Raw genomic sequence first — 15,246 nt, 5'->3', positions numbered from 1 at the left:
TTTACTATGTAACTACCTCTTCCAAAATCAAAGGGTAAGTCTGAAGAGGGCAAGAAGATTGATAAAATATAATCTGTGCCTGCAAGGAGCTTAAAATATAATGCTGCTGTGGCATAGCAGGTAAAGCTGCTGCCTGCAATGCTGGCATCCTATATGAGCGCCAGTTCGAGTCCTGGGTACTCCACTTCTGATCTAGCTCCCTGATATCAGCTGGGAAAGCAGTGGAAGACGGCCCAAATCCTTGGGCCCCAGCACCTGTGTCAGAGACCTGGAAGAAGCTCCTGGCTCCTGGCTTCAGATTGTCACAGCCCTGGCCGTTGCAGCCATTTGGGGAGTGAACCAGGAGATGGAAGACCTCTCTCTCTCTCTGCCTCTGTCCCTCTGTAACTCTGCCTTTCCTATAAATAAAAGAAATCTTTATATATATAATATATAATAATAAATATATAAAAATATATAATAAATATAGTATTTATATATAATTAAGGAGACAAATATTTCAGATCATGGGCAAAGTTCTCAGAGCAGCCACGTGTTCCTCCTTCAAGGAACAAGTCGGACACCATGTTGTTTCTCCAAGGAATAAGCTCCTGCTTTGTCTCAATATATGAAAGGAGGCTAACACAATCACACTCTGAGATACAATGTTGAAACTAAAAGATTCTGGTTCCAATGATAACTCTTAGAGGGAGGAGCACACTGCTTCAGATTCAATGTGAGTCTGCCTAGGGATGTGCATTCACAAAGCACACAGCCCCTGCCTCTGCCTCCCCCAAAATTACGGGTATGGGTGGTTACCACATAGAGAAGGGCAATGTCACACATCTCAGGGGTCTCGAGTTAGGGAAAGATGGGAGCCACAATGGCTGACACGCTGTAATTTTTCAAGCGCATCTCCCAGTGACACCAGGGTGTATTTCCATTCTACTTGTCCTTATCTGATATTGAACACAGAAGCGTATTTGACACAAAAGTCCAGATCAAGAGGGACTTCATTCGAGTAGATGATTACCTTCGTCACTCATTAAGGTAAGTGGCTGTCTCCGCAGAAGAAGGCCTGAATCACGGCAAAGTTGAGTTGCTTAGAAAGGAGTCTGTGACAAAAACAAGTATGGAGACGGTTATCGAAAACAAATGATTTTAACTCATTAAGAACCAACCTCTTGGAAACATACCCCATAACTTGCTATGAATTTTATGCCTTAAAAACCCAGAAAAACAACCTTTCTCCTGCACATACAATATTCCCGTTATCTACTCTTTTAAGACTTTCTCTTTTTTATTACTAAAATAAAATCCTCAGTGCCACAGCTTGCTGAACCTTAGTCCTTACTTTTACTTATTTCCTACTCTCACACTTCACATTTCACCTGTAAAATGCATCCCCAACCAGTAGATGTTTTTATCTTAGCTTTCACTCACATGCACTTGTTGTTAAGCACTTAACACTTATGGTGTTTTTTAATGTCTGTTTATTTGTTTGGAAGGGGGAGAGGGTGGAGAGAGGGAGACAGAGAAAGAGGGAGAGAGGGAAAGAGAGGAAGTAGAAAGGAAAAGAGGGAGAAAGGGAGGGAAGGAGGGAGGGATAGAGGAATGGAGAGGAAGGGAGAGAGAGGGAGAGGGCACTCCCATCAGCTAATTCACTCCTCAGATACTTGCAACAGCTGAGGCTGGGCCAGACCAAAGGCAGATGGGAACTCAATCTGGGTCTCCCAGGTGGGAGGCAGAGACAACTATTGGAGTACTTGTGCATTAGCAGGAAGCTAGAATTGGAAGCACAGCAGAACCCAGGCATTCCTATGTTGGAAGTGGGCACCCCTGTAGTATCTTAACAAGTGTAAAGGCCTGCCCCACATTAACAATTTTATGTTTTGATGCCACACTGATTAAGATTGCAGTAGATGGCGTTTTTGTTTTGAGTTCAGCAAGATTTTTTTCTTGGTTTAATGATGGGAGCAGCTTTTTAAAAACAATTATTAAATAACCTGTAACTGTAAAAATTTAAGTTACAGAAAAGCATTTTCTAAATGGAAGAGAAAAGTTACTTTTAACATAAAACCAATGCTAAAATTTGGTTATTTTTCATCTCAGTAATTTTTCTATGTGTGCTTTTTAACTTTTTATTTTGAAATATCTTGAAAAATATTATTTTGAAAAATTTTTAAATAATTTTGAATTTACTGAAAAAGTCCCAAAAAACAGTCTCCATACACTCTTCATCCAGGTTCTGCCATTAGCATGTTAACATCTTCCAAGACCACAGTACAGTTATCTAGGTTTTTAATGCATGCTTTGTTAATTGCTTTCTTTTCTTTTTGAAAGCTTTATTTATTTGAAAGAGTTACAGAGACAGAGGAAGAGACAGAGAGATCTTCCACCTACTGGTTCACTCCTCAAATGGCCACAACGGCCAGGGCTGAGCCAGACCAAAGCCAGGAGCCAGGATCTTCTTCCATGCCTCCACATGGGTGCAGGGGCCCAAGAATTTGGGCCATCTTCCGCTGCTTTCCCAGGTGCATTAGCAAGGAGCGGGAATGGAAGCAGAGCCACCAGGAGTTGAACCAGTGCCCAAATAGGATGCCAGCACTGCAGACTGCAGCTTATCCCACCATGCTGCAGCGCAGGCCCCTTGTTCATGTTTTCTACACTGAACATGATAGCATAAGCATTTATTTTATTTAAAATTATTTTTAAAAATCATATTAATGCCCATGTAATGTCATATTTTACCATTGCATATTTTATTTAACTACAAGAATTTCAACATTATTGGACACTGAGATTGTTTCCAATTTTTTTCTATTATTTAAAACCCTCAACATAGGTTATCATGATTTTTCTTTTATTTATTTATTTGTTTGACAGGCAGAGTGACAGTGAGAGAGAGAGAGAAAGGTCTTCCTTTTCCATTAGTTCACCCCCCAGTGGCCGCTGCGGCCGGTGCATCGCACTGATCCGCCAGGTGCTTCTCCTGGTCTCCCATGCGAGTGCAGGGCTCAAGCACTTGGGCCATCCTCCACTGCACTCCCGGGTCACAGCAGAGAGCTGGACTGGAAGAGGAGCAACCGGGACAGAATCTGGTGCCCCAACCAGGACTAGACCCTGGGATGCCGACACTGCAGGCAGAGGATTAGCCTATTGAGCCAAGGCGCTGGCCCATGATTTTTCAAAATACGGATTTTACAGCCCAAAAATAGTGTCTCTCATTTAAAACTTTTTTAAATTTATTAATTTGGGAGTCAAGGGAAAAAGAGTTCCCAAATGCTAATTCACTCCCTGAATGTCCACAATGGCCAAGACTGGGCCAGGCAGAAGCCAGGAACCAAGAATTCAACCCAGGTCTCCTACATGTGTGGCAGGAACCCAGGTGCTTAAGCTACCACCTCTGTTTACCAGAATCTGCAGGAAGCTAAAGCCAGGAGCTGGAACTGGGTATTGAACTTCAGTACTCTAATATGGGACACAGGTGCCTTAACCTGTGTCTTAACCACAAAGCTACACACTCATCCTGTTCTTTAATTTCAAATTGCCTATTCATTTATTACTGAAGGTAAATTTTAACTTCAATTTTTGGGTCCATTATTTATTTGGACCCTTTGCCATTTATTTATTGGTGTCTGAACGTATCACTTACAAATGTGTATGAAGCTTACAATTAAGGATACCCAGCTTTTGATTCAAAGATTGAATAGTTTATTGTTTGATATTTGGCTTTTGATAATTTTTTATCTTGATAGTGCAAAATAATTTTGCTAATTGAAAACAGAATATCTTTTACTGTAGTAATTTACCATTGATGGTGGGCATTTGGTACACCTGCATCCATATCAGAGTGCCTGGGTTGAGTTCTACTGTGCTTCCAGTTTCAGCTTCCTGCTATTGCACACACTGGGATGTAGCAGCTGATGCCTTGGGTCCCTGCTACTGACCTGAAAAACCCAGGCTGAATTCCTGGCTCCTGCCTTTGGCTGGTCCAGCCCTGCCTGTTATAGGCATTTGGGGAGTCAATCAGTGCATGGAAGAGCCCTCTGTCTCTGCCTCCGTCTCTCTATCTCTCTGCCTTTAAAATAAAATGAAAGTAATTTTTAAATATATAATCAAAAGTTATTTTCACAGAATAAAACTTCTATTCTTTAACTCATTAAACTGATATATGATAACCAGTAAATATTTGAAGATGTAACTCTTGGGAATTATGGAAATTTCTTTCTTTAAAAGATTTTCACATATTACACAAATTTGGCAAAAAATTGCAATAAACATCAAGCAAAGTCAAAGAATAAATCCTCACTTATAATGAAGTGACACTGCAAACTAAATAAAAAGTTTAACAAAGGAGGGAGAGTGTGCCTTGTATACTCTCTAGTGTTAATTATTTTATACTTTGATACCTTATAAATATTCATAATTAAACTAAAAATTAATTTCTTTTTGTTATTACAAATTGAAAACCAGAATGCTGTACTACACTTCTACAATACTCAATTGCTTAAAAGTCCCAAAGCACTCCAATGCTCTTATGTCATCTTTCTCTGCCTGTATAGTTCCTGTTGCCTGAAACACTCTCTCATTCTAGTCTTCCTCCACCAACAGCTGAAAAAAATCCTCTAACTCATTGTCATGGTCATTTCTCTGCACCACCCCTCAATATTGATTTAGTTACTGTTTTCCCTCATTAACTTTTTCTCTATTTTGTTGCATTATTCTGGTATATATTTTATAGCAGTCACCTTCCCCACCTGTTGGTAACTTGAGAATAGAAAATTCACTCATCATCCTAGCTCCAGGGCACAGTAAACCACAACACACAATCTGAGACCTTGCAAGATGTAGTCCCTTAATCTTGGACTTCCCAGCCATCGGAATCATAAGCCAATAAGCATCTGTTCATTATAAATTATCCAGTTGATGATATCGTGTAATAGCATCACAAAATAGACTAATACAAAAAAATAACTATTTTAGACTCAATTGTATTCACCAATTGTTATTTTGCCATATGTGATTTGATGTCTCTTTCATGTACTTTTTTATATATATATTTTTTTTGTCAGGCAGAGTTAGACAGTGAGAGAGAGAAACAGAGAGAAAGATCTTCCTTTCCATTGGTTCACCCCCCAAATGGCTGCTACGGCCGGTGCTTCACTGATCCAAAGCCAGGAGCCAGTTGCTTCCTCCTGGTCTCCCATGCAGGTACAGGCCCAAGCACTTGGGCCATCCTCCACTGCCTTCCTGGGCCACAGCAGAGAGCTGGACTGGAAGAGGAGCAACTGGGACAGAATCTGGCGCCCCAACCGGGACCAGAACCCAGGGTGCCGGTGCCACAGGCACAGGATCAGCCAAGTGAGCCACAGCGCCGGCCTCATGTGTTCTTGCACATACACACACATACAACAAAATAATTTCCCTGGGCCACTTTATATCTACTTGCAAATCAAGTTTTGGGATAAACCAAAATATTTCAGTGTTCATTTCCTAAAAATAAGGATGTTCTCATATATAACTAAAGTACATTTATAAAATCCAGGAATTGAACATTTATAAAATATTCTTATCTAATATACAAGTCATATTTATTCTTCTCAATTCATTTAAATTCTCCCAATAATGTACCTTATAAAGTGTTTTTGCTCTGATCCAGGTCATACATTTATACAGTTGGCATGCTTCCTTCATGCGGAATAGTTTTTCACTGTTTTTCATTCTATTGAATTTTTTCTAAAGAACCTAGGTAGTCATTTTTGAAGGATATCTCTTTGAATCTCACTGTTGTTTCCAATTGATTAGATTCATATTATACATTTTCAATAAGATCACTGCATGAACGTCAGGAATCAGCTCAATTTTCCCTATCATTGGTAACTTATGATCACTCAATAAAGTGATGTTAGTCAGGTTTCACTGCCTTAAAGTGACCATTTGTCATTTTTTAATTAAGTGTTCTTTAGAAATATATATTGATAATGTATAAATGCTCCATGCCTAAGCAAACTTTTAGCATTCATTGATTATTCTTCCAAAAATAAATCATTTCCATACTAGTTGCAAAATGGTGATTTTTCCACCTTCACTATTCCTTTTATATTTATTAGTTGATGTAACTATTCTCTTTCCTGAAATGCCTGCTCTTTGATTTGTATTTCTATTCTTGTATCTAAGCTTAAAATTTGTTAAATGTATTTTTAAAATTTAATCACATTTTTAAAAATTTACATTTCCAATATTACACAGTAAGAAACTCAGAGCTGACATTTCAAATTGCTCAACTTAACCAATGTCTAGTTCATAAAACTTTGAAATGTCTAAGTCTTGCTTCAAACTTCTAACTACAATCTATGATTAGCCCTATTTTGTCCCCATGCTACCTAATCAGTCCTGGAAAATTTCTGTCTCCTATTTAGGAGCACACCTCTGGTTCTGAGCGAACTGTTTCTCATTTTTATCATATTTCATCACAAAGTACAGAATGTGGATGACTTAGTCTAATCCTGTAATTTAGGGACCATTTTCTTCTATTCCTCTAGCGCAACTTTGTGCTCAGACAAAAGTCAAAATGAAATCCTGAGAGAATGACTGATCTAATAATTTTAGTGAAAAAAGTTTTTGGATGTTATTTTCGGAAATGTTTGTTTTTACTGTTAAATAACCACTATGGTAAATAATAGATTAGGCAAATTTGGTACTAAAGGATTATTCTATTTCTGAAGCTTTAGATCCAGTCAGTAGATTGAGAGCTTCAAGTCTCAAATATGCCATTTTCCCAAGACAAGCATCCAAATCAGGAAGTCTGTCCTTACATGGGCTAGCAAAGCCTCACCCTAGGAATAACATTTCTGTGCCTATGAAGATTGTTCACTCATGAAATCCTCAAGAAAAAGCCAATAGCAGTTGTACACTGTGAAAGATAATTTGCTACTAGAAAACTGGCATAGAGGATCAGAGACTTTTCAGAGCTAGCTGGAGACCATTGATCACAGCTAACCCAGTGACCCCACTTTGTGCAGAGAAATTGAGGCAAAGGGACATGAAATGCTTTGACCATTGTCGATTCATGACAAAGTATATAAAAATGCAATGTTAGTTAAAAATGCAAACAGCAGAGGTTGAAAGTCTGAAGAATGTATGTCCATCATTGTTTCCATAATACAATTTAAGGTTGTCCAAGCCCTGTCTGCTTCCCTTTCCTTTACATCCTTCCTCTCTCAAGTTACGGTTATAATCCATGTCCAAGCCTAGTTCTAAAAATAATCTTAATTTTAAACAGATCAGATTTAAGGAAACCTAACCAACCTTTTTATAACTGACATCAAATTAAGCATGCTCTTGTTTTTCATTAAGCTTTGATTTTATATGCAAAAGTTTTGCTTTGATTCCTTGACCAAATTTCTATCTATCTGGTTTGTAGGGAAGGCATGGTTAGCTACAGCAGGACCACAACTGGACTAGAAGGGTGACTGCAGAGATGGAGAGAGCAGGAAAGAGGTAAGATGTATAGGATTTGCTGAGGTAGGGACTGGGATTGGAGAGGGAAAAAGATCTAGAATTCCTCAGAGACATGGACTAAAGGAAGGACACGTTTCAAAAGGAGATGAAGGGCTCAACTTCAGACACATCAACCTTGAGATGCCCACAGCCCAGTATACACTACCCTCTATTAAGACACTTCCACTTTCTGATACATTACTAAGTTTTCTAAACTTCAGTTTCCCCATCTACAAAATAGGAATATTAATGCCATCTGTCTCAGATGGTTGATGTGAGAATGAAATTACATAACTGATGTAAAGTTCTTAGCACAGTTCCTAACACATAGTAAATTCTCAATTTGGAGATTGTTATCATCTTTGTCCTGTTTACCATATTTATTCTATCTGCTCCTCTGTTCCTCCTCCTTAGCACCTGCAGATACTTGGCCCACCCCAGAAGGCTGGTTTTGAATGAAGTCTCAGATCTTCCCACTTTGCTCTGTCTGGCTGTAGCTAATGAGCCTACAACTTGCTATCGACTGAAGTGTGTGTGTGTGTGTGTGTGTGTGTGTAACAGGGAGAAAGATTTGATGGTTGAAAATCATATTTGGGTCCCTTAGGCAAGCAAGGATATTCCTATGGTGCAGTGGCCCCATTGGGCTCCAATACCGCATGATAATTTCCTTATTAAAAGCATCCAGCTCATTTTCTTCTAATTTCCTACTTCCTTAGTATCCTCCTGTCTTTAATTTTATTTCCCAAGCTTTCTATCCCACGGGGAATAAAATGTGCTGACAAGCTGACAGGAGTATTCTGGTCTACTTGACAGTTAATTTCCTCATAGAGACTTGTAAATTGGTATTCTGGTTTATAATCAGAGTCTTCTAAGTTTGGGTAGAAGGAATCAATTTGTCTGAGCTTGTTAACCTCTGGGTGACCACATAATAACCCAGTTTCTGAGCCTTAATGCTGTATATCAGAATCTGGGCAATAATGATCCATTTAGAAATGGCACACATACTGTGACACCAGGCTTGAAACAACCATTCAGATTTAATAACAGAGTATGTCAAGACTATTAAGTGAGTTAATATATATTAAAGTGTTGGCATATGTATGCCGGCGCCGCGGCTCACTAGGCTAATCCTCCGCCTTGCGGCACTGGCACACCAGGTTCTAGTCCCGGTCGGGGCGCCGGATTCTGTCCCAGTTGCCCCTCTTCCAGGCCAGCTCTCTGCTGGGGCCAGGGAGTGCAGTGGAGGATGGCCCAAGTGCTTGGGCCCTGCACCCCATGGGAGACCAGGATAAGTACCTGGCTCCTGCCATTGGATCAGCGCGGTGCGCCGGCCACAGCGCGCCGGCCGTGGTGGCCATTGGAGGGTGAACCAACGGCAAAGGAAGAGCTTTCTCTCTGTCTCTCTCTCTCTCACTGTCCACTCTGCCTGTCAAAAAAATTTTTTAAAAAAGTGTTGGCATATGTTAAACCCTCAGTTACTATTAGTGAATTTTTAATTTTTGAAACATATGCCATGTGAGAGGGGGAAAAATTCAAGTGTGAAAAATTTCCAGATGAACTGAAATAGTCCTAATTTTTTTCACATTCCATCTCAATATATCCCTAGTCCTCCTTTCTCCAAAAAATTTCCTTTTTAGTGTTCTATACCTCTTGCAATTAGCTGTCTTCATGGTCTGTCGCTCAGTAATACTTTGACAAAGTATTGGTGCAAATAGAAAATATTTGAGAATAGCTTTATATAATCAGAGGAATGGTTTATGCACAAACACTGTCATATAGACAAGTTGCCTAACCTTTCTACACATCTGCATCTCATTGGTCAGTGACTATGTCTCACTAGTCCATCCTGTGACACCCCTTCCAGTTCAAATACCTATAACCTCTATTGACATTTATGTTGAATAATGGAACGTCTGTATTTTAAGACTATATTTTGCTCACAAATCTCATAAATAAGTCCAATTCTTACCATAAAAAAATGGAAACAAGTCACTAACTTGCTACATATAAAAGATTAAAGTACAGACCTGCGTTGTAGCATAGTGGGTGAAGCTGCTGCCTGTGATGCAGGCATCCCATATGGGAGCTGGTTCAAATTCAGGCTGCTCCACTTCCTTCCAAAACAACTCCCTGCGGAGGATGACCCAAGTAGGATACCAGGAGGAAGCTCCTGACTCCTGGCCACGCCCTGGCTGTTGCAGCCATTTGAAGAGTGAACCAGCGGATGAAAACTCGCTCTCGCGCTCTCTCTCTCTCTCTCTCTGGGTGTGTGTGTTTGTGTGTTTAATGTTGCTTAGCACACCCACATCCCATACTTGAGTGCTTGGTTTAAGTCCCAAATCATCACTTCTGATTCTAGCTAATGTGTACCCTGGGAGGCAGGAGATGATGGCTCAAATACTTCAGTCCCTGTGACCCATATGGGAGACCTAGACTGAGTTCCAGGCTCTGGGCATTTGGGGAGTGAATCAGCGATGGAGGAGATTCTCTCTCTTTATCTCTCTCTCTCTCTTCTCTACTTTTCTAATATAAATAAATTCCTTTTAAAATTAAAGTTATAGTTTAAATAAATATATCTGACAAAACATTCATTGACTAAAAGTCAACAACATACTTTCCTTATAGGCTCCCTATATGCCAAACTTAACACCATGATGACAGGTGGATAAATAGATGGATCAAGCAAACAGGTAAACAAAATACATTATTCATACCAAAAAAATACACTTTGTAACTTTTTTCAAAAGCATAAATTTCCTGGCAGGGTTTTTGTCATTTGGGATTTTTTTTTCTCCCTCTTCTGAATGCTCAGAAAACCCTGCTCACAATAACTAATTTGACAAATCTATCCCTCCAGAGTTTCTGCCACTTTTAAGAAATGATAACATTCCTCAGTATTGATTATAACTGCAGTACATCAAAGAAATTTTCATTTGCAGATATTTGATTTTATAGTGGCATATTTACTTTCTTGAAATTAACTATCTTACCCTTTCACACCTTTGTGACTATAAAAATAATGATAAATTATATCTTTCCCCTATCTTTCACTTTTATTTAATTACAGTTTAAAAGAACTGTAAGAGATTTTTTTTTAAATTCTCCTTCAATCTATCACTGGTTGCATATAACTGAAACCAAGACAACAGCTTGAAAATTAACATATGAAGTCAAGAGTGGAAAAACTTGAGCCTGCAGATTTTTTCTTTTCTGAAAAAATTCACATTTTCCAGAAAAAAGAAGTAGAATATATTTCTGATTTGTTTCCTCTTCTATTCATAGTTCTCACAATCCAACAAAATTATTTAAATTTTCTGGACTTCAGTTTTCCTCAATCCAATTACTTCAGTTTAGCAAATATTATTGCCTGCCTACTGATAGCCAGCCCTATGCTAGTTTCTAGAAGCCAAAGATTAATAAAACATATTTTCTAACTCTCATTAAATGTGTATCTTAATAATTACTTGTGCTTGTTTTCCAAAGTCTCTGCCTTCTATAAGTATTTTAATCAGAATGATTTTACTTTCACCAATTGTATATTTGGGGGTTTAATATAAGATATTACTGCTTTAGGATATTTTGACAAATCACTGGTCTGAGGGAAGCTGGATATATTTAAATAATTACTTATTACTTATAATTCAGCCCCATACAAGTATTGTCTTCGCCTGGACTCCCCAGGATATAAAGCTTAACCCAAAGGCTTGTGATTTAGGGATCAAGAGTTGGGAAAGGGGGAACAAACCAGGGAAGAAAGGAGAGTCCACAAAAGATCTGTTATGCTGGCCACCCATACAGGAGGCAGGATGTTTAGTCTTATAATTAATTCAGATTTATTTATTTGAAAGGCAGAGTGATTAGAGAGGGAGAGACATGTGGGGGGGGGGTGGAGACAGAGAGAGAAAGAGAGAAAGAGAGAGAGAAAGAAATCTTCCATGTGCTTATTCACTCCAAAAATGCCCGTAACTGGGGGCCAGATCAAAACCAGCAAATCAGAACTCCATCCAGGTCTCCCATGTGAATGGCAGGAACTCAAGTGCTGGACCACCCCCTGCCATTCCGGAGGTACATTAGCAGAAATCTGGATCAGAAGTAAAGGCAGAATCCCAAGCTCTTTGATATGGGGTACAAGTGTCTCAAGTGGTGGCTTAACCTGTTTCATCACACCTGTCCCTACAATTAATTAATTAATCAATTAATAGGACACTCTGATACCCTCAGAGAAAGAAAGCAGGGGGCTGACACTGTGGTGTAGCAGGTAAAATCACCACCTGCAGTGTAGGCATCCCACATTGGCACTGGTCTGGGCTGCTCCTCTTCTGATACAGCTCTCTGGCTCTTCCTCTCTGTAACTCTGTCGTTCAAATAAATTAATTAATATTTAAAAAGAAAAGAAAGAAAGAAAGCAGGAAGCCTTTCTTTATTACTTCTACTCCCATTTGGTCAAGGGTGGGTCTTCCAGGGCATTAACTTCTGAGTTGCATATGCATGAGTGCTGAGCAAAATCCTAAGGATGTCTCATGATGCCGCACCATCAATAAAAAAGCCTTGAGATGTGTGGTGAGAAAAGGAAGAGTGAGAAGTAAGCTGATTTAGGGCACTTTCAGATTGTACATGAATGAAATTTGATGATGTCTACACAGGAATGATCACTGCAGTTGTGGCTGGAAAAAGAGGCGAGACCAAAAACATTTGCAGAAGCACACAAGCAGCATCTGACACAAGTGTAGGTAAACTGCAGAATTTGAACTGAGTAAGAATGATGACCTCTTCCTGGAGGGAGAGGGATCAGGAAAAGTATCACAGGCAGTTCCTCAGAAAAATCCTTAAAAGTACATAAGTATCAAATGGTCAAAGGGGATGAGTATTCTAGACAGAAGGAACAATATGTCTAAGACACAGAAGTTTAAAATACCAGGATGCATTTGAAGAACTAAAAGAAAAACATTAGTCCTGGAGTTGAAGTGCAGTTGATGAATTCAGAGATGTGGACAAGCTCAAAACTTAACAGATAGGATAAGCTATCAGGAGCTCAAATTTAGTGCCAGATTTAATGGAGAGTCATTTGAGTGGTTTCGAATAACAACAACAACAAAAGTAGATTTGAGAAAGGGTGTAAATGAAATTATTCTGGTTAACCTTATATTTCTGAAATGATAAGATGTGTTGAGGGGCCGCCGCTGTGATGCAGCAGGTTAACGCCCTAGCCTGAAGTGCCGGCATCCCATATGGGTGCCCGTTCGAGACCCAGCTGCTCCACTTCCGATCCAGCTCTCTGCTGTGGCCTGGGAAAGCAGTAGAGGATGGCCCAAGCCCTTGGACTCCTGCACCCGCGTGGGAGACCTGGAAGAAGCTCCTGGCTCCTGGCTTCAGATCTCCATAGCCAATTGGAGAGTGAGCCAGCAGATGGAAGACACATCTCTCTCTCTCTCTCTCTCTCTCTCTCTCTCTCTGTAATTGTGACTTTCAAGTAAAATAAATAAATCTTTAAAAAAAAATGTGTTGAAGTAAGAAATACAGAAGGGTACAATAGTACCTCTAAGGAGATTCTGCCAGGTTCAGGAAACAGATCATAAAGCCTAAAGCAACCAGTAACAAATAGAACAACCACTAAACAAATAGAACAGCCACTAAAAAACAAAAGATTCTAGCTAGGAAGCCAAGAGATAAAAATAAAATGGAACACATACATACATGCACGCGTACACACATACACACACACAAAAAAATATTTAATTATGCACCAAAAAAAAAAAAAAAACAGAAAGGACAGAATGAAAACCAATAGCCACACTGGTTTTCATTTCACTTAATCCCAAATATTTCAACATATATACCAAATGTAAATGGATTAAATCAATGCAACATGGTTGAACCACAGATATTATTCAAGTGAAAGAAATTGGACAAAAGAGTACATACTGAATTACAAAAAAGAGTATGTACTGAATATTAATTTATATAAAGTTTAAATTAAATCAAACAACTTTATATTGGCAGAAATCAGATTAGCGGCTTCCTGGGAAAAGTTTAGCGCAGGATACTGACTTCAAAGGATTAAGTGAATTTTTGGAGGGGTGAAATTGTTCTGCATCTCACTTGGTTTGGTGGTTACATAGGTGTGTACATATCCCAAAGTCATTGACTTGTACCATTAGAATGTGTGAGTTTCATTTTATATAAATTATACTTAAGCAAAATTGATTAGCTAAAAAAAACAAGCATCTCTCAAGTTTCGACTTAAATCAACAAATGATGATGATGGAGACAATACAAGAGAAAGAGAATGCTTTGGGCTCCCCATTAAGGACTATTCACATGGGGTGATCATTCAAAGCCAAGTCACTGTGTTATGAGTTGGAAGACCAAGAATAAATGAGACACAGCTCACTAATCTTAAAGGGTAACCACATTATTTAATGGATGATATATGAAAACAACTTAGTTTACTACACTATGACAAATGTTCTGTTAAAGCTATAAATGAAATATTGTGAAAGAAGCTTAATGTATTAAAGTCCTGAAAAGCCTCATCAACAGATAAAAGACAAATGTTTGTATATCCACACAATAGAATATTATTCAACAACAAAAAGAAGCAGACTGTTTAGCATGCAACACAAATTAATCTCAAAATAACTTTGTTGAATGAAAGAAACCAAACCCATTCTCTGCCCCCTACAAGCATTGCATAATTCTATTTCTATAAAACCCTAGAAAATGAAAATTAATCACTGTGATAGAAAGCACATCAGTGTTAGTGTCAACAGAGGAGGAAGCTGCAAGTGATGAAAGAAGAGGGAATGAAGAAGTCACTGGAGGTGACGGATGTATTCATCATCCTGCGGATGATGATGGTCTCAGATTTTTCTGACCCCTCTCCCTCCAGGAACAATTAATCACATTCTATTCTGTTCTACTTTCGTGCCTTATATTGTTTCCCAGGTAATACATATGTCAAAGTTGTCAGATATCACTTTAAATATGCGCAGTTTGCTGTAGGCAGTGATTCCTCAATATAACAATTTTTTAAACTACTAAAAAAATATTGAAAGAGGAGCAAGATATATAATTTTGCACCATGGTTGGAGTGCTACTTAGGACATCCTGTAACAGAGTGCCTAGATTCAAGATCCTACGCTGTTTCCAACCCAACTCTTTGCAAATGTACACCCCGGGAGGCAGTGGTACTGGCTCAAGCACATAGGTCTCTGCCACTCATGTGGGAAATCCAGACTGGGTTCTTTACTCTCAGTTTAACCACAGTTGGCCACAATTATTGTGGGCATTTGTGGAGTGCACCAGTGGATGAAAGATCTCTCTGTGTCTGCCTTTGTCTTTGCCTTTCAAATGAAATGGAAACAAAAAATTAAAAATAAAAAAGACATGATAGAACTGAACTAAGTAAAATATGATCTGTATTAAAATCTGGATTTCTGACACTAAGTATTACAAAGAAAATATTCAAGTTGGAATACTGATATTGGCTAACCCGTATTCTTTGATAAGCCTCACACTCACATCTTTTAATTTTTTCCTCACACCAGTTGTTGTTAAGTAAGTAGTGTTAATATTCCTGAGTTAGAGACAAGGAAACTGAAGACAGAGTTAGCAGTGTGAACCCAACTGTGAATAACAGAATACACAACTTCAAAGTATAAGCAAATAAGCCATTATTCTTTTTTTTTTTTTTTTTTTTTTTTTTTGACAGGCAGCGTGGACAGTGAGAGAGAGAGACAGAGAGAAAGGTCTTCCTTTTGCCTT

General features: G+C 38.8%; 1 protein-coding gene across 19 annotated transcripts in view; it reads right to left on the bottom strand.

Moving 5' to 3' along the window:
- The window catches only part of SLC44A5 (solute carrier family 44 member 5), a 437,768-nt gene that overhangs the window by 348,135 nt on the left and 74,387 nt on the right, over positions 1-15,246 (bottom strand). For 14 of the 19 annotated variants that reach the window (XM_070078256.1, XM_070078247.1, XM_070078246.1 and 11 more), the window contains exon 2: positions 1,013-1,094. The exons of 3 other annotated variants lie outside the window; for them this stretch is intronic. In XM_070078256.1, the coding sequence (XP_069934357.1) occupies positions 1,013-1,025 (13 nt within the window). In that variant the 5' untranslated portion in view covers positions 1,026-1,094. Of the gene's footprint in view, positions 1-1,012; positions 1,095-3,929; positions 15,176-15,246 lie in introns of those variants that run through there. 2 more of the 19 variants (XM_070078243.1, XM_070078250.1) reach the window with 2 other exon arrangements.

This window comes from Oryctolagus cuniculus, chromosome 7 (genome assembly GCF_964237555.1).
Source record: "Oryctolagus cuniculus chromosome 7, mOryCun1.1, whole genome shotgun sequence".
Lineage (NCBI taxonomy): Eukaryota > Metazoa > Chordata > Mammalia > Lagomorpha > Leporidae > Oryctolagus > Oryctolagus cuniculus.
Note: the sequence above shows the minus strand (reverse complement) of the source record. Positions and strands in the feature narration are given on the sequence as shown.